The 23,641-nt window shown below is 42.3% G+C and overlaps 1 protein-coding gene across 4 annotated transcripts in view; it reads left to right on the forward strand.

The window, feature by feature from the left end:
- TENM4 (teneurin transmembrane protein 4) overlaps positions 1–23,641 on the forward strand; it is a 342,594-nt gene that overhangs the window by 65,460 nt on the left and 253,493 nt on the right. For 2 of the 4 annotated variants that reach the window (XM_075727611.1, XM_075727612.1), the window contains exon 3: positions 14,533–14,742. The exons of the other annotated variants lie outside the window; for them this stretch is intronic. In XM_075727611.1, coding sequence (XP_075583726.1) covers positions 14,533–14,742 — 210 coding nt within the window. The remainder of the gene's footprint in view (positions 1–14,532; positions 14,743–23,641) is intronic. 4 annotated transcript variants of the gene reach the window in all.

Here is a 23,641-nt window from a genome sequence, read left to right on the forward strand (position 1 = left end):
CTGAGGAGTTAGTCAAGAAAACGCTTACAGGCACAGGTAGTATCTTTTATTAGAAGTGATATACGCAGAAAACGTAGACAAGCTTTCTTCAAATCTGAAATAGAAGCAGCAGACTTCACAGCTAAGTGCAAGTTTAGAGAAATTGCTTAGAGGTTATAACAGAGCTTGTACAAGTGTATATATTTTTGCAGGGTAAATGGCATGGAATAATGGCTACCAGAACCCTTTTGTGTGTGTGTGTGAGGACTTTTAATGTTCACACCGGAATGACCACTTTGATTATGAAGTAGCTCTATTGCTCCCAGATTCCAGAGCCTTTGCTTTCATTGACTGGAAGGCCAGAATACTCAAATAGTGCCAGGTGCTGGTTTAGCTACCTCGGGGACATGCATAATAAAAATCACAAGCATGTAACAAAAAGGAAATGTCATGCCTTTTCACATTTATCTTTGCATCAGCTTCGGCATAAAAGAAAAGAGAAAGGAAAAAGAAAAGAAAAAAAAAGAAAAACCAGAAGACAGCAGTTATTGTGCAAGAGCAGACAGGTCCAACCAGAACTGCCTGTGAAATAGCCTTAGATAAGGAATGCTTTCGGGAACCTTCAGATGCAAAACAGTTTGTCAACAGCGCCTTTACCTGTCCATTGCTAGAATCCCAATCGTAAATCAGTTTTACTGTAGCTTCTGTATACACTGAGCCTATGACAGGGAGCAATGAGCTTTTGTTTTTCTTAAAACATCTCCAAATGTGTGTTGTTTTCCCATGGGCATGTGGTGGGTTAGTTTATGCCCAAAGGCACAGGAATAAACAGCAGCTTTTTTTTTTTCAGCCAATAACACTAAAAATACAACTCATTCTTTCTCTGCAAACACTGTGTAGGTGACTCTTGACCATTTAAATATATTTGGGAACAACCCATGTTTAGGATTATGTGCATTAGCAATTTCAAGTATTGGCTCTTAAGCATAGTTTTGTTTGTTTGTTTGATTATATGAATAGACACACTCCAAAATCCACTTGCTATCTTCACCATGAGCTCTGGGTTCTCTGCATCTACAAAAAAAAATGAAGCTCCAACATAACCAAAAAATCCTGATCTGCTTGCTGTTAGCGCCTCAACACTTGATGACTTCAGCATTTCAGTTTAATTAAAGAAAGGTAAAATTTGGTTCTTTGCTCTAAGGACTGAGGTGTGCAAATTGTGAGTCCATCATACTTAATTTGTGAGGCTAAGAAACCTGGTAAAATTTGGGACATTTGGTCCCAAACAGATTGGGAGAAATCCAGTCAATATAGAAAAGCCATCTAAATTTTGCTTTTCATATTTTGCATGCGAAAGTGGAAGTGGAAGGAGGCAGATGGCCCCGAAGATAAGCAGAGGAAGTTCTAGTCAACCTACCATATGGAATCCCTTTCCACCTTGACGGCATGGGAAGCTTGGGTGTCTCCTGTGTGTCTTCCTACATGAATATCTTAAGTCTTCCGGTGAAACTAATAGGAAACCTTTGAGTGCCAGCCTTTCTAGCCATCTTCTGAGGATGGGTGTGTGATGAGAACACCCATCCCTTCTGAAATAATTTAGGAATTGGAGCCTTTCCCCAAGAAGTGGGAAACATTGATTCTAGGCTCCATTCAGTTTGGGTAGGATTAGCTACTTTTAGGCCTTCTAAGGATTTAAGAGGAGTCTTCATCTCAGTGTACATTCCAGCAAGGTTGGGCAACAGACAGGTATCTCTCTCTGGTAATACTTTTTGTTAATGTTAAAAAATCAGGGAACCAGCAGATTAAGTAGGAAGATACTTAATGAGCACAGAAACCTACGCGACTGGGTAGCCCCTAGAAGTGATCAAGTCTGCTGATTATCCGGGAATCTCCCCAGTATCATTTACATTCATTCTGCTGTCTCCTGTGATTTTTAACACTTTATGAACAAAAGACAACTGATGATCTATAGAACCAAAAAGTCCTAGACTTTGAAAAGCTTTTTCCATTTCTAGACTTTTCATTTTAGTTATTCCTTCCTATCTTGTTGTGATATCATTTTACTTTACACATCAAGGTCAGTTCTTAGAGGATACTGAGCAATTAAATGGCTTAATTACAGTGTCTAAATAAATATACTAAATGAGGAAATTGAAGGTCTGGGTAATTATCCTAACACAAAAATCCTTGCCTATTTTATCTTTCTTCTTGCTGATAAGCAGTAGCTGTTATGCTTGTTTAAATTTTTCCAAATAATTTTTAGCACTTCTTTCCAGTCAGCCTTTGATTTTTTCCAGGTAATTCAGTGAAATACTTTAGAACTGGTTGGTGAATGAATTTTACAAGCATTTTTATAAGGCTGTGATAAAGGGACACTTTAGGAGTTCAAGTAGGAGCTAAGTTTATGCTATTATCTCCACTAATAGGATCACTATACAGGATGTGACATCAGGAAGGAAGTACGCTGTAAGGTGAAGAAACAGCCCAGAGAAATAACACAGCTACTGTATTTTTCTGTATATAGGACAAGAAAACACTGTAATAAAATACTGCTGGGAAGTTTCATATGTACAAGATTGTTCGCGTGTAATTCTCCCATGAGAATTACAACACAACCTTGTAGAAAACTGGGCTTTAGATTAAACTGTTTTTTTGTTTGGGGCTTTTTTGGTTGTGGTTTTTTTTTTTTTTTGAAATGAAAAGTATCACTCTAAAAATTGTCCAGGAGAGAAAACAAGCCTCTTCTCTTGTGCATGCGGGTGCTGCACAGTCAAAATTTAAAAGAGCATTGGGAAAACACAACTCGTATGACTGTGTGCAGACATAGCCAAAAGGGAAAAAAGGCAAAACTGAAGCCGGTGTCTCTCATTAAAGCATGGTGGAACCTCTGTAACATCTGCAGAAGGGCCTAGAGGGCTGTGTAGTAAGAGCTGCTCCACTCCACTCATTTGGCCAACACACATGTGGACCATGTAGCAATCTGATGAAAGGCAGCTGGGTCGGCGTGGTACTTGCAGATCAGGGCTTTTACTTCGAAAGGAATTGTAAGAAAGAAAATAGCTGCATAAAATACTGAATAGTGTAGAGGAAGTCAAGCCTGTCAAAGAGGTCAGGCAGGTAATCATCAAAATTAGAGATAAAAGAGACCACTCCGTTACTTAGTCTGTTTGCCAGCCTACTGAAGAGTGTTCAGTGCAATATAACATAAGCACATCTGCGAGTGGGCGTTGTTAGACCTCTGAGACTCTGGAACAGGCTGCCCAGGCTAATTGATCAGGAATTTAAAATTAGGCTTGTTATAGAAGGGACTTCTATGCTATAGTGAATAACTACCTCAGAGATGGACAAGATAACCAACAAGGGCTGTTTGTCACCCAACACATAAGGATTCTCTGCTCCTGTTAGCATTTCATCACGATCAAAACCATTAATATTTAAATAAGGAAAGCAGGAAATATTTCTTTGCTAGCATGTGAAACCACCTGTTACATGTTAGTTTTGGGGCAAACACCTTGGACTGTGAAAAATAACTACCTGTGAGTTGGAATGCACATAGCACATACTGTTTCACCAGTCAGGAAAAAAATAAGGACTTAGTCATCTTGCTTTCTTGCATAACTTTGATTACTATGTAGTATCAGAGAGAGACTTCTCCCTATACCACAGGGTGCAATTAGTTGCCTTATGGGAGCACTGCACGGCTGGAATTAGCCAGTGATGGGGAAAGGTTGGTAAATCAGGTGGACCAGTAGTTTGTTCTGTTACGGCAAAGCGTGTAGCACATTTTCAGATGGGTTCAGGTGCCATATTTCCAAGCACTGATTTCTTTTCTAATACTGCCCTCATCTTTCTAAAATGGCTTTTTCTTGAAGACAACCAATTTCTTTAACTATTCCTCGGAAAAACAGAGGCTGGGGGAATGAGAGACAGACAGACTGTTAAGTGAACAAGACCATGAGTATACTTTTCCTTGTATTTAGCTCTACTGCTTAGAGCCCACACTGCTGTGAATCCTTCTCCGAACTACCAGAATTTTGGTTTTTTTTACAAATAATCCTCATGTGCCTTTACGTGTTTTGAATTATCATTACCTTCCCTCTGATCCAGAAAACCTCTCTTATTTGGGACCTTTCTTGTATGGTGCCTTGAAGAATTTCAGGTTTTTCATTGAGCGGGGAACTGAACAAAAGTGAAGGTAAAGATTTTTTTCTTATAGGGCAGAAGTCAGTAAAGCAATGATTAAGGTATTCAAATTGCAGCTTTAAAGATCTTAATCAAGGCTTTGGAGAAAAAAACAGTAATATCGATGATGTCTGAAATTTTCTGAAGTCTTGCATTTGCAAGTTGGTTTGTTGTCTGCTAAAAGACATACAGTCATTTTTGAGGAAAAATAATTGTTCCCGTTTTTGGACTGGAAATGCCATTCAATAACCTGAAACTTTGCCTCTACCGATTTCCTTTTCTCTTGCAGGTGACTGTTGCTCTTTACTTGCTAATGTTGTTCTAGGCCTGAAACAAACAGAAAGCACATCAGAATTTTCGATCCAACACCATTTTTTTTTTTGCATAATATTGTCATATTCCTGCATTACCTTCTTGGGCAATACCGTTGACTGGAAACCTTTCCCAGGAGAGAAGAGTGTCACCTACAGAAGCATAGCTATATTTTGGCTCTTTGCCTTAGCAAGAATTCTGGAAGTTTTCTGGGAAACAAAGCTGAAGTGCAGGTTTATAAGAGGAAATTTTGGATTAGAGCAGTGAGAGCTGCACATCTTCTTCATAGCTTTTTCCGTAAGTATGTGGTCTTCACTTTGACCTCCCTGGAAACGTAGCACTTGTCCTGCCTTCAGACGGTAGCAAAGGGACACTCTCAGCATCTCACTGCCTGCAGAACATTGTGAACAGCTCTCCTCCACAGTAATTACAGCTACTGAAGCACAAACCACCTCCCTACTCTTACAGCTTCAACACCTAATGGTCAAACATAAGATCAAGGTCCTGCTGTTTTGCTAGCTTCACATGCACACAAGGAGAAGCAGCCCTGTCTTGAAAAGCCTGCAGAATAAATAGACAAAAAAGATCGAAATTACTGGAATATGCAAGATAGGTCTGATCTTTTAATGAGCTGTGCCAGGCACAGGGTATCTACAAGATTCAAATGCATTCCTGGGGGAGCATGAAGTGGATGTCAAATGAGAGTCCAATGCATAAGGATCAGACCAGACAGGTTTGAAGAGTTCTTCCCCAGGTTACACAGCAGGTCCCTCTCAGAGTCAAATGGAAAGGAATTACACCCACCATCAACCTGGGGGCAGAGAGCCAGACCTGGGGGTCCGGCAGGCTGGCACATCCACAGCACAGTGCTGTGCGGAGGCACTAGCGAGGGGTGCAGCCCCTTTAGCACAGCACCATGCCCTGCTGCTCGTGTCTAGAGCACATTAACGCAGGCTCAGCATCACTCTGGTGCAGCCATCCCGCTTCCCGTTGTGCAGGAGCCTCACACGTTCTCCTGTTTTCAAGTCCAGAGTCCCAGGGCTAGCTCACAGAAAGAAACTGCTACAGAAAATAACCTTTCTCCTTAATCAAATCCCTTCAGAAGTCCACCTAAGAAGAGCCTTTTAGCACTAGGTTGCCTTGTCTCTTTTCTCAGCTGAAGAAAAAGAATGATCTTCTGAACCATGACTTAGATGTTGAAGGGAGGCCGCTTGCTTTGTTTGAAATGGTGCACTGGAAAAAAAGGTCTTCCCAAAATTAAGGGAGATCATCTAGACTACACGAAGTAACAGTCACTGGAAAATTACTTCCATACAGTGTTAGGGATGCAAGCATCCAACCCTAGTGGGGATAAAGAGTGGGATCAGGAGGAAATTGTCCCAGTACATATAAGAGGCTAAACAAGTAAATTCATTAGTTTTATGTGGCGCAGAAATCCAAACCCCACAGTAATTTTAACCAAAATAGGAAGAGAAACAATCTCTTTATTCAGGCAACATTCCTCTCACCCCAAACTTCCTCCCCAGAGAGCTTACGGATAGACAGGTTGGATTCTCACTGCAGTATAACTTTGATACCCTTTTGTCATGCTCCAGAGATCCGCAGTCATATGTTTTCCTTGGACTGTACTTACTCAGGCAGACTATGTTTCTTCCCAAGAGAAGCATAAAATATCATTGCTTCAAAGTTCTCCTTCACTGCAACTTTTATCTCCAGCTGCCTATGCATTTAGTCTCCGCTTCCATCGCTACTATACAGCACCTTTGTCTATGAGCTTGGAAGGGGAGTGTTAAGTCTGCACATATGATGGGGCCTTAGGTATTACGGAGCAAAATGAAATACCACTGCCAAAAACGTCTCAGTGAGATTGCCTTAACTTCAGGCAGATTCTAGACATTAAGCCCAGGATTCATGCCACTTTCACTTATGAACCTGAGCTAGGATCACCCAAGGCTCCTGGTACAATCAACGAAGAGAAATAAGATACTCCAACTCAAACGGCAGAGGGGATAAGCGGCCTCTGAAAGATAAGGCTGGACTTTCCCTGACTGCAGGGAGACCCCGTAGTGACTATGTCACATTATCCTTTCGTTTCCTCAAACAAGTCCCACATTTCTCTTAACAACTGCAACCTTCATTCCTTTCAAGAGATACTCCTTTGTGACTGTCTAGTGAACAGGGGGAAATACACATTTTATTCCTTAACAGCACAGTTTGCCTCGCCATGTATTGTTTTACAAACAATGTATGTAAAACCCATCCACACCGGCCAGGAAGGTCTCAAAGTGCATCACTGATCATGAGCTGAACTTGCGGATTTTTTGGTGCTTTGGCTATAGGACAAATTAGTTTTGCTCCCTTATAGGTGGGCCCTAATGTCAAGCAATTTTGGCTGGTTTCTAGTGTTCCACATTTTTGACTCCTCTGGCATTACTTCAGAAGTTAATTTTAGAAAATTAGTGCCAACCACCCTGCAAGAAATTTGTGTAAATGTTATTTGCTGGGGCAGGTGAAAAAGTCTTGCCATGGCCCACATAACAATAACTCTTCCCTGCCAGGGCACCAGGAATATGAAAGGGTGCTTTGCCTTGACCAAGCATATCAGGAAAAGTTTTTCAAGGCTACTGTAAACCTCTTTGTTAGCATTAAGCTTAGAGAAAGCTATTTCTACAAAGCCTACAGTTTGGTGTTCAAATAAAGGAAAATGGACCTTTTAGGAGATTTGCATGTAATCATCTGCAGAGAACTTCATACTTTGTATTGGGTGTTTCGGATCAGATGGAGCATTAGTGTCAGATTGAGAGAGGGCATTTCACAGGCAGCTCATCAGCCTTCCTACTGATTACATTATTCTTTTACAAGTTGGGTTTGAGTAGAGCTGCACAAGCTTTTGTAAGGCTGATCCATAATTAGGGGCTTGCATTTTCCTTAAAACTTTAGATGATGTGAATTACTTGTGTAAATATTTCACAAGGAATGATATAAATATTCTGTGGTGATTAGGATTGTTTATACTCTATCAGAAGAGCTTTTCTTTCTTGATCCTTACTTCTTTGATTTTGAGAGAGATACAAGCAATAGCCCATATATTTGGAAATTACATTACCTGTTTGTGCTTCTGAATAACAGCACAATCTCAGCCTTGGAGACTGATGTTTCAGAAAATCGTGTAGCTAACCTACACAATCTGTTTCTACTGTTGTGCCTACAAATGAGCAAGCTGAGTATCCGGCTCAGGCAATTGCCCGTGTAATTTTCTGAAAATCTGCCGTATTATTTTCTTGTGTTGGCAAAAAATTATAAGCGCGGCTGTGCTGCTCCAGAGCACCCCAAGCCCTGGAGCAAGTGCATTTCAGAAGGGAGCAATTTCCTCCCTGCTCCTCTCCATCTTGCTCAATGGATAATTGTTTTCTGCTGTTTTGGGTCAGGTTAGTAACCTCAGGAGCTGGGGGAAAGGAGATCTGAGGTCTGGGTTATTTCTTGTCCCTTTCTACCTTCTACTTCATTTGGGGAATCACTGCATAAGGCCCAAATGCTCACTCCACGACCTGTGCTGGGACAGAGGCAGGTAACAGGAGTACAGTTGTGGTGCTTTCACATATCCCAGCATCACATCGCCCCTCACAGAGCCACGGCCATTCCAGATGTTTCCCACCCAGAGGAAGGTCTGCCCATGGTCTGCCCTGTACAAACAAGAATGATCCTGAGTTCCTGCTAACAGTGTCTTTGTGACTTCCTTGATAGAAAATACACCATCCCAGCAAACAGATAAAGAAAATCATTGCAACTCTTCATAGCACAGGGGAGGGAAACCCTACAATTTGGAAGAGTAACTCCAATCACCCACAAGGCTGGTGAAGTCCATATGTTCTTCATACTCCATTTCAGTCCAAGCGAATTTATTCCTTCTTAACCTCGCATGGCCCTTTTTTCCCAATATGCCAGTCTTCATACAGGGCATGTGATTATTTCTCATTTTCAAAGTCCAACTACTCATTTCTTAATTTTGGTGACATGGCAGCTGCCCAGGTTTTTCTTGTTAAGATGATATTCATTTGTCCCTTTTATTTCATTTATTTTCCCCTCTGGCTCCATAGCTATAAATCAAACACACAAAATTAAATTAAATAAAATAAACATAAGTGCAGGTGGAAATTCAGGAAGTATAAATAACTAAGAGTAGTTTTCCAAGACTGCTTTTTTAATCAATTCTAAACACAAGATATATATTCCCTGTTGAACTAACAATGTTGTGACCACCTATTGTTAAAGAACAGCAATAAATCTGCGCAACAATTCCTTACCCCTATGATTCACTGACATGTTTTGCCAGACAGCTAGTTCAGCTTGCTCTTTTTCCAGAGGTGTTTTATGCTGTCCGCAGGACAGGCATGATGTGCTGCCATGAGAAAGGCATGAATGCTGTTTGTCCCTTAGCAAAATTCCTTCTTTCTCCACCTCTGAGGGAGCAAGGCTCCCGGATGCTAAGAAAGCAGTCTTTTACCATGTGATAATCAGGGCTCGTCTTCAAATAATACGTTCCCCCTCACCTTGAAAAGCAAAATGCCAGATATTCTCCCACTCCCCTCCTCAAGCCAGCAGGATCTTTGACGCCCTGAAGTAGTAGTGGAGCAAATCACTGCCTTTTCCGTTTTGCGAGGAACTGAAGGCTGCCAAGAAGGCAGGGCACTGCCCTTCCCACCTTGTCCCGCACGCTGTCCGCAATCCAGCTCCGAGGTGCTGCTTGGGGATGTCCTGATGCCCGCTCTGCCTGTCACCTTTCAAATACAGCTCTTTCACGTAAAGAGATCTCACCCTTCAGTACTGCTTCGTGTTTGTGGGGTTTTAATTAACCAGATGTGGTGTGGGATGAAATTGCCCGAGTTTTAGACTTATTTATTAATTGATTTCTGTTATCAGACAGAGGTACCTAAGCGTTTCTGTGTTGTAAGCAGGTCATGGTTTTCTCCAGCGCAAGACTAGCTACAGTTCTAATATAGATCAATAAGATTTAGTTTCGATGTCAATAAAAATCACTCAAAACCACTGTGCAAAGTGAGGGGAAGACAAAAAAAGAAGTGCATCTGTTTACACTCTCTTTCTTTTGACAGGGTAATACACCCAGCCAGCACACTACAGAATACACTCTGCTATCACTTACACAGCTTTCCTATGAGCCCACAGTGCATAGCAGTGCCCTACATTTTAAAAGCCCAGAGCTGTGCTGTGATGTACTTTGGTTTGTAATGATGCTTACCATTACCGCTGCACCAGTACCATTGTTATAAACTTTCATATTTTAAGGTTGTATAAAGGTTAAGCATTTTCAGTGGCATGGCTTAATGCAAAAGTTCTTACAGGAGAAATACTGTAGTTGCTGTACTGAGGTAATCGTGATGACAGTACTGCCCGCCTTCCCCTGTCCTTCCTCCATGGTGTGAATTGTGCTAATTTAAAATATGTTGAGTGTGGCAAACAGCCTTTTAGACTATTTCAGTGGCTAGAGATACAGTATGCAGATACAGGAAACAACAGAATTTTGACTCCAATTATTTCACTTCTCCATGCCTCAGTTTCCTTATCTGCCAGAAGTGTAAGTCTGCTCCCCAGACAATCTAATTTTATCATCCAGTCTGATAGCAGATCCCAACAGAACTGATAACAGTATTTCAAATCTTACGTACCCAATGTTTGCAAAGCTCTTAAGGATTCTTGGTTGAAGCTTGATAGAAGAAGGTACTATGGGAAAAAAGCTGATATTAATGATTTATTGATTGCAGATAATAGCATTCTGGGTATACTGAACACTATTAAATCCTGTTGCCTTGTGGTATCAGTCCTGTGAAAAGTCAGCATTTGTATATCCACTCTTTTTCACCTCTTCTGGGACAAATTCTAAACATGAGTATAATCCATTGAATACAGTCCATGAAACAATTTACTGTCCTTCATTTAAAAGTATCTCCTTGAGTGTTCTGTATTCCTGGCAGCCCTTCTATTCACACTAGCATGAATACACCTGTGTTAAATCAGCTCTTGACCTCTGAAGGCCAAATCCTGCAAGAGACAGAGTAAATCTAGAGACACACAGTATTCTGAAATATTACAGCCAAATGTGTAGCATAAACTGAAGGCGTGTTTATTGTTTGTCTTACTTTCCCCTCACTATTTAGAGGCTGCTCTGGTCTTTCTCTTCCCTAAATTTAAAGCGGTTGCCTGAATTTTGCAGAGTTCCTTAGTTAAGCTGGGAAACAGATTCTTTGTGTTAACCTATTTCCAAAGTTTGTGTTTCCTAAGTACTTTCATAAATCAACCAGAGGCTGTAACATATCTTCCCCTGATTTTTTTTAATCTTGATCTGAAAAACTGGCACATAGATAAAATAGAAGTTTATATTCTGTTTTCCTCTGAATATGTGCAAGTAACATATCATTCATACAGAGACATTCAACTTATATTATTCCTGCCTCTAGTCCAAAGAACATAATTTTGACTGTTCACTGCAAGCGGATATATAAGATTGTTACAAATTGATGCCAAGGGGCCCATACTTGGAATCCGTTTTGTTGTTCTTTGAGTTAGCTTCCAAATCACAAGAGTGTGCATAATGAATGTGTTATCTAGTCCTTCTGTTTTGTATTTTTGAAGGAGAAACAGCACATACCGCAAAGTGACTTGGCCTACTTGCTCAGGTTCCATAGCAACCCAGTATTGCTGCGAATTCATTTTTTACTAATCAATTAGAAATTTTGCTCTGGCAGCTGGAATGAAAGTTTATGGGCCAAATCCTGCTTGTTTTACTTGGGCCGGCAGTCGCAGTAAATTCAGTGAGATACTTGTCTGAGAAGGATACGAACTTTTATCTTTTGTCTCTCTCTTGGTTTATGTGTTTTGAAAAGGTCAGATTTAATTTTTCTGTCCAAGCAGAGAAAAGGAGGCAATTCTCTTAAAGGATTCACAACTTAAGACACCCTTGTCTTACAAATAGGGTTGCTGACGTGTCAAAAAGGAAGGAACCGCTTTGCTCCCCAGGCATTTTAACTGGATGCTGTCAGCACGGCTGACTGGTGCACACCTTCCATCCAGCAGCTTGTAAAATCTCCTGTTGGGTCCGCCCCAATATTGTGTGCCCAAAAGGGAATTTTCCAGGGAAGACGGTTGTATGCGCCAGTGCCTTTCACAGCAGCACAGCCCTCAGTAACGTGGTTAGTGCGCGCAATTCCTAGGGAACCTTCCCTTGTAAAGGTCAGCTCATGCACCGCTGGAAGTGCATGTAACGACCGTGAAAGCCCACGGGAACTCCTCATGTGCACTCTGCAGTGGTGCAGGTGATTAAAATCCAAAGTTTGCATTAAAGAGTTTTTGGGTTTCATCCATGATTTTTCTTTTACCCTTGCCAAAATTGCAATAGTGTGAGATGGGGAAAGCCCATATCAAAAAACCCAATGTGCAGCCACGTGGCAGAAAGTTTGTAATGTGGGCTGCCAAAAGCACTGACATTTTGCTTTTAGAGTTACGATTCCAAATTCAGCTCATTCTGCTCCTGCTCTTTATGTTCAGACTGCAGACTTCATGTATGGGTATGACCAAAACACAGGGAGAGCATTGGGGGTGTGCTGTCATTTACCCCACAAATTTTCTTGTTGGGGTAGTCACACCATTAACCTCCTTTTTCTGGATTTTTACTGGTCTTGGGGTAAATGAGTCAGAGGCTAGAAATAATTTGTTAATCTAGTTCGTCTCTCTCAATGGCTGGAAAAATGTGTCCTTCCATTACAAAGTACACTGAAAAACTGTATGGATCTATAGGAAGACACACATTTAACACCTTCTTTGCGTTTCACTCATCATCATACTAGAATTCAGGCTCTGACTCCACAGTATGAGCAATACATATCCTGATCTGCAACAAATGCAGAGCAAATCAAAGTCATGTTTTAAACTTTGTTACATGCCAGGGCTCATCAAATCTCCACTGCAACAGAGGATGACGCAGAGTAGACTTTGCTCCTTCAGGAGCATGCCAGAGTTAGAGCTGGATCTCCATTTGCACGTCAGGGTCTGTGACAGGGAAAACAGTGCTCATCCACTTGCACACCCTCCCTTATTTTGCTGTCTCTCTGCAGCTCCTACCGGTAGTTTGCACAATGGGAAGGTTATAGCCTTGGCACAGTAAAAAAAAAAGGGTCAGGGAGTGTGAAGTGGGCTGCAGATTCCTTAAAAGCCGCATTCCTAAAGGAGGAACTTCTCTGTCTGGAGGGTTGTCAGAAAGAACGAGACCCAGACAACTCCACTGCTGATCATAACAAAACCCGCAGGGCTCACATCTTCCTGCACGCAGTCTGCACGCTGCACAGCCCGCAGTTCCTGCAAGAATGCGTAGGCTCTCTGCCAAGGCTGGCTTCTCCTCTGGGTGACCACGGTCACCTGAGTGTCTCTGAGCACAGGTACAGTCCTATATCCTCCCCGTTTCCCAGGCTTCGCCTCCGATGCCCCAATTTCTGCTCTGATTATAATTAGCAATTTATAAGATCTGCATATGCCAGGGAGGTGATATCCAAGGGCTTGTCATGAGAAAAACTGATGACCAAGGTGGAAAGAAACTTTACCAGAATGAGCTTTGGGGGATTTAAATGTTAAACCCGCTTTATTGTTTTGGGTTTGAGTCCTTTTCTAAAGTGTTCACGTTGTGTTTAGTAAGAAATATTGTACAGCTATGTTGTGTGCTATGTCATGTTCAAAACGTATTTTTTTAGAAACAGATCTTTTCTAAGTTGGCTAGTTTTCTTGTGCTGACTGTTACGCTTTTACTTTGATGGATTTTGCATGATAAGATTTCAGTATTTGGGAAAATGTGAGAGATTAATCATTATGACTTTCAGATCCAATGTATCAAGGGGAAAACCTCATGTTTAAATGCATTGTCTTGTATTTTAACCTATTATATGTCTGTGTTCATATTCCCCCTGTTTTTATTGATGTACTGCACATATCTGACCTCCAAGCTTGCCTGGTAGTTTTCTCATCAGTTTGGGGTTTCTGATTGCCTAGTTTTGTTTAAAAACCTGATTGGAATAAGACCCTGATAACCATTAATTATTTACAGTACGCTTGTCGAATTGGATCTGCTTAACCTCCATGTACCTGATCCAATTTCCTTGCAGTCAGTAGAAGCTCTTCCTTGATCAGGCGCGGCTTTTACGTAAAACATTATCCAGGAACCAAATTTGCTGCATTTCTCATGATTTAACCAACGAAACGACACTGTCTGCACTGAGCTTTGCTTCTGCCCCGTACGAGCGCGTTCGTTCGCCGACGTGCTTCAACGCAAAACGAAGACGCCTGCCTCCCCGCCACCTTCGGCCCGCGTGAGGCAGGTTTCAGGCTGTTTGCCTTATAAACTCGATAAGCGATTTGTGTTCAAAAAACAGGTAGATGTGGCACTTGGGGACATGGTTTAGTCTAGGCTACCCTTGACTGGCTTAGAGTAGACTTGGTAGGGTAGGTTAATGGTTGGACTGGATGATCTTAAAGGTCTTTTCCAACCTAAACGATTCTATGATTCTATGATTCTAAGGGAATGGTTAAACCCAATCCCCAGACAGACTCTCCCCTTTTCACGGGCAATCTGAAACAATTTACCTCACACTACGCCGGGCAAAACCTTTCCCTTCGTACCGCGCAGCCCAGCGTCGACGCTTGGCCTCGCCGACGGTGAGCGCCCGCTCTGCGGCACGGCGCGTCTCGCACCAAGGGGCTCCCTCCAACGCCAAAATCTTTAAAAAACCCGATTGGTGCGAGTTTTTAACGGAGGGTTACGGCCCGAGGGGGAGCGGCGGCCCCCAGAGCAGCCGGCGGGCAGATATGTGCAGCCGGCCGCCCCTCAGGCAGGGCAGGTGGCGGGCGGGGGGGGGGGGCGGGAAAAGGGGGGGGCGGCCTTCCCTCGTGCCCCAGCTCAACTTTTTTGTCTCTCTGTCTGTGTTTTGTCGGTTTATTTTATTTCTTTTCTTTCATTTCTCCCTCCCCTTTCTCTCTGTGTGTGTCTGTGGCCCGCAGGTCCTCCCCTGCGTTGTTCGTCCGCCTCCTCCACCCCCCCCGAGCAGTCCCCCTCCCCCCCCTCCTCGCCGCCGGCCAATGAGGGCCCGGGGCGGTTGCTGGGCAACGGCGCGGCCCAGCCGGCCGCGGACTCTGACTCTGAGGAAGAGTTTGTCCCTAATTCATTCTTAGTTAAAAGTGGCTCTGGAAACCTCTGTGTCGCCGCCAACGGTGAGTGACTCTCTCTCTCTCTCTCCCCCCCTACTTTTCCTGCTCGTCTGACAGCCGTGTGCGGGGATGGAGGTCGGCTGGGGGGGTGCGGATGTGCCCGTTGGGTTGGTTTTGGAATTTGGGTTGAAAAAAAAGAAACATATTGGGGAAAGGGATAAGGGGCGGGGGGGTGGAATCACCTCATAAAGGCTGAAAAATGCAGCGTTGGCAAGGTTTGTGCTGCCTGCTCTGCGTGTTGCTGGGTGGCTGTGGTGAGGGACGAGCCACCTCCTGTGGTACCGGGGCAGAGCTCAGAAACTTCACCTGAGTTGAAAGTTGGAGCCCCCTCCCTTTTTTTTTGGGGGGGGGGGGGATTTTGGTTTTATTTGGGGCTTTTTTTTTTTTCCTCCTGGCTGAAAAACTCACCAAAGAGCCCCCCTTCTCTGTGAGGGCAGGAAGGTGCAGCCCAGGGGCTGGCGGGGCGCGGGGCTGAGGTGGGCGCACGTGGCCGCAGGCCCGGGGGCAGCCCGGAGGCTCCCGCCGCTGTCCGAAAGCTGTCACCGAAGGGGTGCATGGGTGGAAAAGGGAATGCTGAAACCCCGGAATTTCCCTGTGAGTTGTGACAGTGGCATCAGCACCGTGTGCTCAGCCTCAGAGGCCGGAGGAGGGTGTCTGCATCGCATCTCCCTCAGAGGTGCTGAGAGATGCCCTCAGGGTAAGTATCTGAGGCAGCAGCACAACCCCGTGCTTCTGTGATGCTCTGAGACTCCCCAAATGGGAGCTGAGGGTGCTCAGCACCGCTGGAGGGACCACAGTGCTTAAACAAATTTCAAGAAGAGGAATGAGATTCACGGCTCTCTGCTTGCAAAGACAATGAGTCATAAACGGAGAGGTAACGCTCATTGGCAAAGAAATGTGAAATTTCGTCAAGGGTAGTGTAACCTGACAAAGTGCAGATTACAGCAGTGGAATAGCAGTGGCCACTCAGGCCGCTGCCATCCAGCTTGAGTGATAATTGCTCACAGGTCTGATTTATGACGAAGGAGAAGGCATTCAAAGATATCTTGAAAGAGAGAAGGAAAGGTGAGAGAGAGGTTTACTGCAGCTGGCAACAGCTTAACTCCATTTATGTTAAGCTTCTAAGAAGGCTTCCTAGTACTCTGTTATCTCCAAGTAAGGAGAGAAAGTTTGACATTTAATTTGTCCCCCCTCACCATCACTCCTTTCCCAGCTTCCCTGTTCTTTTCTTTTGTTGCATTTGTTATGGTAAAAACAAACTTTCCCTTCAGGGATTTTCAAAGGAGAAGGTTATCTCCTCTGAACTGTCATCCTAAGGAGAGTAGGGGGAAATACAGTGTTGTATTCATTCAGGAAACTGCTTAAAATTCATATCCTCTGTTCAGCTTCCCCCCCTCTCCTCCCACCCTATAACACACACACACACACATATCTGACTCCTTGCAGTCACAGTACATTTTAATCTGAAATCATGCAGATGACCCTCTTTTGGAAATAAAGCCAAACTCACACTCCACCTCATGTTTTCCATATCATAATATATGTACTTTCTCCTTGTTCATTTAGGGAATACATATCTACGCATACATGCACACCCTCCAGGTAAAAAGAGGGAAGAAAGAGAAAGCAAGTGAGATTAAAGACCTTAATCTCTTCTTTTACTAATTAGCTGAACAACAGAAAAAGCATTGTTCGGAGTCCACAGTGGGTTGATGACATTATTGTATTATTGATGTGCTGGTGAGTTAGTTAGACTTCAGGCTTTTCAGCTGCCTGCTTATTTATCCTCTTTTTTCTCAGTACTTTTTGCATCAGCTTGTAGACATACTACGTTCCCTGAGGCCTTCTTTGTGTGTAGGATTCAGCAGGTTGGTAATAAATATGTCCCACACAAAGACAGAGCGTCTGGGGTCTCATTTGCGTGCTTATTCTAGTTGTTCAGTAATCAGAAGTGTAGGTAATGCCAGCACACTGGTGACCTGTTAGGATCAGCTTGGCGTCAATCTGCTATCAGGAGGAAAACAAAGGTGACCTATTATGCCACCTATCAACCCATAATCTGAGCGTTCACATGAATAAGAAGCACAGACCATACAAGCCCATCATGTCGAAAACCCAAAGACTCTTCTGACCTCTGTAAATGGATTTAATTGCTTTAGTTCCTTAACGTTCTGTTTCTATGAGGCTTAGTCAGCTTAAACTTTAAATGACAAAGGCAGGTCTTTATGTTCCCTAAATGGTGAAAATTAGTAAAAGCTTATTTTGGTTAGGACTAAGTTTAATATAGTTAGAGCACTCATTCCTGGAGAATAGTAGCTGTCTCAACAGCAGGACAGGCTGAGAATGCTGTCCAAAGGATTTGTGTTGCACTTTTTAATTGATTGCGGCTAGGTTTTCCTTCCACAGCTGTGTAAACTCAGCCTTAGAGAAGTCCATCCAAAGTAAGTAACACCCAGGGAGCAGCACTGCTATTACAAATCCCCATGTAAATTGCAAATATAATGCACATGGAACTTAAGAAACATGCTACTTTTTGAAGATACAGTAGGCTATTCTTTATCTAACTTCCTTTCACTCCAGAAAGGTAATAATGTCCATAATATTATTTCTACTCTTCCAGGAAAATGTCCAACTAAACTTTCAAATGAAGGCTGAAACAAACTAATAAGTATATAAATATGCAGGCATCTTTTAGGGCTTTTAATTTTGTATTGGATGTATTACAAGCCACTGTTTGGGTTTTTTTTACTTATAAGGTAGAAGTAATTTAGAAGGTAGTTATAAGGTAGAAGTAAATTAATTTAAAAATCCGCAATTCTTATTGTACCTATACTATCAGCAGGTACTTAACTTTAAGGAAGAAAAGACTTTTCAGACTTGGACCTTTTCACTTCTGTTTTTATATATGTCCATGCCAGAAGATTTTTTATTTTACCTAAAATTACCCAAAGTAAATAGGATGTGAATGTCTCCATTTCATAGAATCAAATAATGGTTTGGGTTGGAAGGGACCTTTAAGGATCATCTGGTCCAACCCCCCTGACATGGGCAGGGACACCTTCCACCAGGTCAGGTTGCTCCAAGTCCTGTCAAACTTGACCTTGAACACTTCCAGGGGTGGGGCATCCACAATGTGTTGCAGTGTCTCACCACTCTCATAGTAAATAATTTCTTCCTTATATTAAATCTAAATCTATCCTCTTTTAGTTTAAAACCAGTACCCCTTGTCCTATCACTACAGGCCCTGGTAAAAAGTCTCTCTCCATCTTCCTTACAAGCCCCCTTTAAGTTATGAAAGGCTGCACAGAGCCTTCCCTTCTCTAGGCTAAACGACCCCAACTCTTTCAAACATCTCAGGATGTTTCCTTCCAGAAACCTTAAAATTTCCTGATTTGAGGATTTTAGCACTATTTGAAAAGTAGGCTGCCTTGGAGTATCTTGGTGGACATTCAGAAACACTAATGAGTTCTTCAGGTTTCTCATCAGTCAGTATATGTATATACTGGTGTGTAGGTATATATGTGTATGACTAATGAGAAGCCAGAACTATCTGAACGCATCCAATCTTTAATCTGATTGTTTTAAGAAATTACCAAATGCTGCCCTGGATCAGAACATCGGTCCGTGTAGTCTCTGACGGTGGTATGGGAGGAGAAGCACGAGCCAGCGGGGTTGTAGGGAGGATGCTGACTGGCTGGGAAAGGTCGAGTGCCAGCCAAGGAGAAGGATGTAGAGGTTGGTGATTGGCTCAGAGGCAGCAGCTCTATTCCATCTGAACCAGTAAATAACATAAAAAATAAATTTAAAAAATAATAAAAATCAAGTGTCTTTAGGAAATGGTGTTTGGGAAGAGCACATCAGCCTGACTGTTGCTGTCCACTTCCCTCAGCATCCACAGCTGTGGCACCGGGGACGTTAGCAGGTACATCGCTGCTTAGCGCAGCTGTGAGGTAGGGAGATGGCTGTTATCCCTGTGGGGAGCTGATGTGCAGAGTGACAAAGAACAGATTTTGAAAAATATATGAAATCTGTGGAAAGCTGACATCTAAATTCCTTTGAGAACGCTGACCGCGTTGCCTCGTAGTCAAAGCCGAAGTGCATGACTTCTTCCAGTTCCTTCATCAATAAGCAGGCATTCGATGTGCAGTGTGCTTTTGTCATTTTATGGGGTCTGGTGTGTTTCTCTAAGTAGCTCGTATCAGGCAGACAGAAAGGCTGGATGTAGACATTTGAAACAATCTCTGCAGATGGGAGCCACAAAATCCAAAATCACCTCTCATTTTGGGCGTTGTAATATTCTCAAACACAATTTCAGACACCAGGGTGTGGATTTTATTTCACTCTAGCAGAAGTAAGGGGATACCAGAAATTTGTAAGAATATCTAAAACTGACTCTCTGGTCCTAAAAATTACTTTACTTAGGTGACACTGGAGGTAACATCCACTAAAGTCTCTCTAGGAAGCAACTAATACAATTTGGAGTCTTATCACCCACTTCTGAACATGTGTACCCCAATTTCTTTGGCTTCTCCCTTAATCTCAAATACATCCCTATTCCAACAACTCCTGTTGCTCCCCACTGATTGAACAGTCCTGTTCCTTTGCTACCACTAAGGGTGTTTATTCACAAAAAAAGCAGCAGTAGAGGGTCACACTGCCAGCCACCCAAAGTGACATTGCTGCTGGAGAGAGAAGAGAGGGAGACGGTAGGTAGGCATGATTCACTGTGTTGCTAGACTTTGAATTCCAAGAGGAGTGTTCAGCGTTGTGTGAAGCATGGACAATGCAGCCCTCACCTCAGGCACAGATTGTGTTGTCAGTGGAGGGGAGGAGGGAAAACCGTGTTGAGTACGTACTTAAATATTCCGGGGTCAGAGACGAGTGCGACTTCATAGGATCCTTGATTTCAGTGGAAAACAGGTCAAATCAGGACCAGTTTGTCCCCAGAAGCTCAAAAAACCACAATGTGCTGCTTCTCCTTAGTGGCATGTATAAGAGCCAGCCGCTTGGCCAACAAAATCCGTGGTCAGGGAGTTAATGCAGATTTGTGCAATGCCTTTGCAACTTTTTCTTTGTTTAGAGTGCTGGGCAATTTGAAGCAGGAGGTTTCCCTGAGATCTTCCTTCTCATTTCTATCTAAATTGGACCAGTCTAGACCTCCTGATTTGTAGCCTAAAGAATTTTCTGTTTAGGATTTTTTTATCTTTAATGATCAGCCTTGAGCTGTTGAAGACAATCACCGTTTCTAATTTACCTCCCTTTCCTATTCTTCAGAAAGAACTTTCCACCTTTTTATTAAATGGTTTGGCCTAGATTTGTGAAGGTAAATCCTTCACAAAAAGGCTGATGAGGATTACTACAGCCTCATTTATGTTTTCTCAAATAGTTTGATTTTATATAAATTGTGGATTTCTGGCACTTTACAGCGAGTAACTGACCAGATCACCTGCTGCTGGTATGGCTGGATTCCTTCAGTAGTATCTAAAGGGAAGTCATCTTCCAGAAATACAGGGCTCTTTCTACTGAAAGTTTTTAATCTATCTGCGTATGTGCTCAGCGTTTATTTCCTTAGTATCCTTGATGTGTTTGGTGCTGTGTAGTCTGCCACACGGAGATTGCTGGTTTCAGACTTATTCTGCAGCCCAGTGTGACCCGTGTGAAAGGCTGAACTTAGCATCAGCTTGCTTTGCATCAGGCATCCCTCCTCTGGTCTTCAGATGCGACTTCAGACACATGAGCTGTCCTGTAGGAGTCCTGCTCAAGCACAGGGTTAGGTGTTTACAACACTGGGGTGGAAGAGACAGTCACAGAGAAATCAAACTGCAGCAGGGAGCCCAAAAGACACAGAATATTAAAGCATTTCAAAGAAAGAATGGTATCATATACGGCTTCTAAGAAGTGGAGAATTTTCAGGGATCTGACTGAGGAGAGCAAAAGAACCTTTGATAATGTAATCTTAATAATTGATATTTTGCTCATCTAATAATTAATAATAAATCCCAATTAAATTCAATTTTCTTTTATGTAAGACTTCTTTCTTTCTTTCCAAAAAGGCTTGTGGACGGAGGGTCTATTCTCTTGCTGTGTTTTGCCCTTGCACAGTGCTTTCTGTTGCTTCTTTACTACTCAATTAAGCCTGTTAAGTAGAAATAACAATGAATCTCTGCATCCTTTATCAGAGATTTGCAGAGCCCATTAGCAGTCAGTGTTACTCATAATGGTAGTTCATCATTACAGAAGGGAAACTGAGGAACAGGAAGATGCAGACAATCATTTTCCAAGGGTCTTTTTAAAAAAATAGAAATATTCTTTGGATTATTGTGTTCCCTATTAAAACTTTTTTAACAGTACCACCCCCCTACCCCCCCATCCCCAACATTTCAGAAGTTCAGGAAAAACATCTTTAGGAGAGGAAAGTTTTTTAAAGGTATTTAGTTTAGCAACAGTTTTAAAATATTCTTTAATAAAAGAACATTTTTTTAGAACAGTAGCGACTGGAAAAAAAAGCTGGTAGGAGAGGAGCTTGGAAACAAAGTCTTTTGAAAACCAGTTTTACATAATTTTTCACTGAATTTATCCTCTGATTTGGGAAGATGTTCAGAGTTTAGCCTGAGACACCGAGACCTAAATTCCTTTAATTTTAGTCAGAAAACTAAATGAGACATATTAATCGTAAGCTTTCAATTTATTTAGAGGCATTTCAGGCTGTCAGGGTCTGAATCAACCTGAGCAGATTCCTCTTTTTCCATTCATTGTGGAAAGAGCTGTGGCTGACCATGGGTCCATAGGACCCTGAGAAGTTACTTAGGAGCCTGAATCTGGTCATTTTGGCTTGATTTTCACAGTTGTCTTCTACTTGAACTCACTGAAACCATCCAAAAATTCACTGGCATATTTCATATGCCATATTTCATATGCCATGACATACCAAATCATTCTCTTCCAAATTTATCTCTGTTGTAAAGATGACAACAAGGTTCAGGTTTTGAATTCCCAAGCATCAGCCATTGCCTCTTAGACCCTGGAAGATCAAGTAAGAAGTTGTAAACTGGCAGATGTGAGGAGGATCAGGTCATGAATTATTCCTTCTCCTATTCACCGAGCGGTGGAGCCATCCTGTTGAGTTTTTGTTCCTCCCGTTTTCCTACCAGGAGGAAAGATCAGAAAGATTTCAGTGTGCAAGCTGCGGATCTTTTGGAGGACACGAAGCTCTACAAGTGCCCACTTACCTTGCTGTCACTTAAGTTCTTGCCCCATGAATTCACTTTGCATCCTGAGAGTATTTGTTTAACCTGGCAGTTGTTTGGCTTCAGGATGAGCCAAAGGTGAGAAGCAAATCATTTGCCACAGAACTAGATTTTTATCGCTGATATCGGTGGGAGGCATTTGGATTAGATTCCTAGCATAACGAGGGTCAAATCCTGACCCAGCTGAAATCCTTTTGGCTCAAACAGGGGGAGGTTTGGTCAGGAGTGGATAATATGAATACACACAAGTCAGCATGGGCTTTTTTTTTTTTTTTTTTTTGCAAAGAATAAATATCCCAAAGAGAACAAAGCAAAGTTATGATTGTCACATTCAGTGAAGGGCAGCAATGAAATGACTCACCTTTCCAGGCCAGTAGGGAACACACTGAATCAGTTAAAGCAGATTTATAGCTTTTTAGCTGTGATAAAACCGTATCAGTGTGTATATGAATTTACATAGGAGTAGGGTTTTTTTTCTTTCTTTTAATGCAAGCCACATTGGAAAGTGTGCACAAAGGAGCCTCACTCTGAGGAAAGACAACTGGAACAAATTATATGCATTCAGACTTGTTAAACTGAATTGGCAGCAGAAATATTCCTGGTAACCTGAGCATTACAGCAGCATTGGTATAGTTAAGGTTATGTCAGCATTTCCATTAGAAACCCCTACTTTCAGAGGCTTGTATTTGCAGTAAAAATTCACTGTGGGTTGAAACTTGACAAGCTGTGCAAGGTCTCATCTGAGATGGATGTTTTTTGCCTTTTCCTTTACAAAATTGGGGAGAAAAATCTGTTTGAAGAGTCAAGCTACAAGAGCACAAACAAAAATAGCAGCACTCTGGCTTTGATCCTTTTCAATGTTAAAAAATCCCGTTTCTTTCTTTATAGTGTAACTATCAAATGAGCAACAAAATCTTGCTCTGAAGAAGGAATTAATCATTACACTATTAAAGGAAATGAAACATTAATTTATGGCCCATTAGATGCTTTTTCACTGCAGGACTGCCAATGTTTTGGTCTACCTCAGGTTATAGTGAGAGATTTGTGACTAACATGAAACAAAGCCCCCAAAGGAGCAGATTCTGTGTGGAAAAAATGCTTCTGGGCAGCTTTAGAAGAACAAAACATTGAAGGCAGAGTTGTCCAGAGATTGAAGCGAGTACTAGGAATTCAGCCTTCTCGTTTCTGCCACAGGCTTCTCAGCTAAAAAACTTAACCTCAGCTTTCTCCATTGTAAATGGAGGATAAAGCAAGCCGTTGGCTTCAGTATCCTTCCAAACTATTTCCTCATCTGTATGATATTACTGGAGCAAGCCATGGTTTACACTACGGACCCATGGCTCCATACTTGCAGACATCAAGTTTCAGAGAGTAAGCTAATCTTTTTTCTAAATCTTTTCAGATTTCTGGGTGCCCAGCATTGAATTTGTTATTTCTGGGTGTGTATCATCTCTGAGCTGATGTCCATATGGCTGAGGACCTTGTAGGAGGCAGTGTGTGCTCTCAGTTCCTGCAGGGTTGTGCGTCTTCTACACTTTGAAAAGGCATAGCTGATGTTCATCAGAACTTTTTCCATTCACCAGATAAAAGCTGGTGTGGAAGTGCAAAGTATTGTAAAATACAGGAAGGAAGTCTGATGCTCGTGTACTTGTGGC

Source organism: Pelecanus crispus, chromosome 1 (assembly GCF_030463565.1).
Source record: "Pelecanus crispus isolate bPelCri1 chromosome 1, bPelCri1.pri, whole genome shotgun sequence".
In the NCBI taxonomy this organism is placed as follows: domain Eukaryota; kingdom Metazoa; phylum Chordata; class Aves; order Pelecaniformes; family Pelecanidae; genus Pelecanus; species Pelecanus crispus.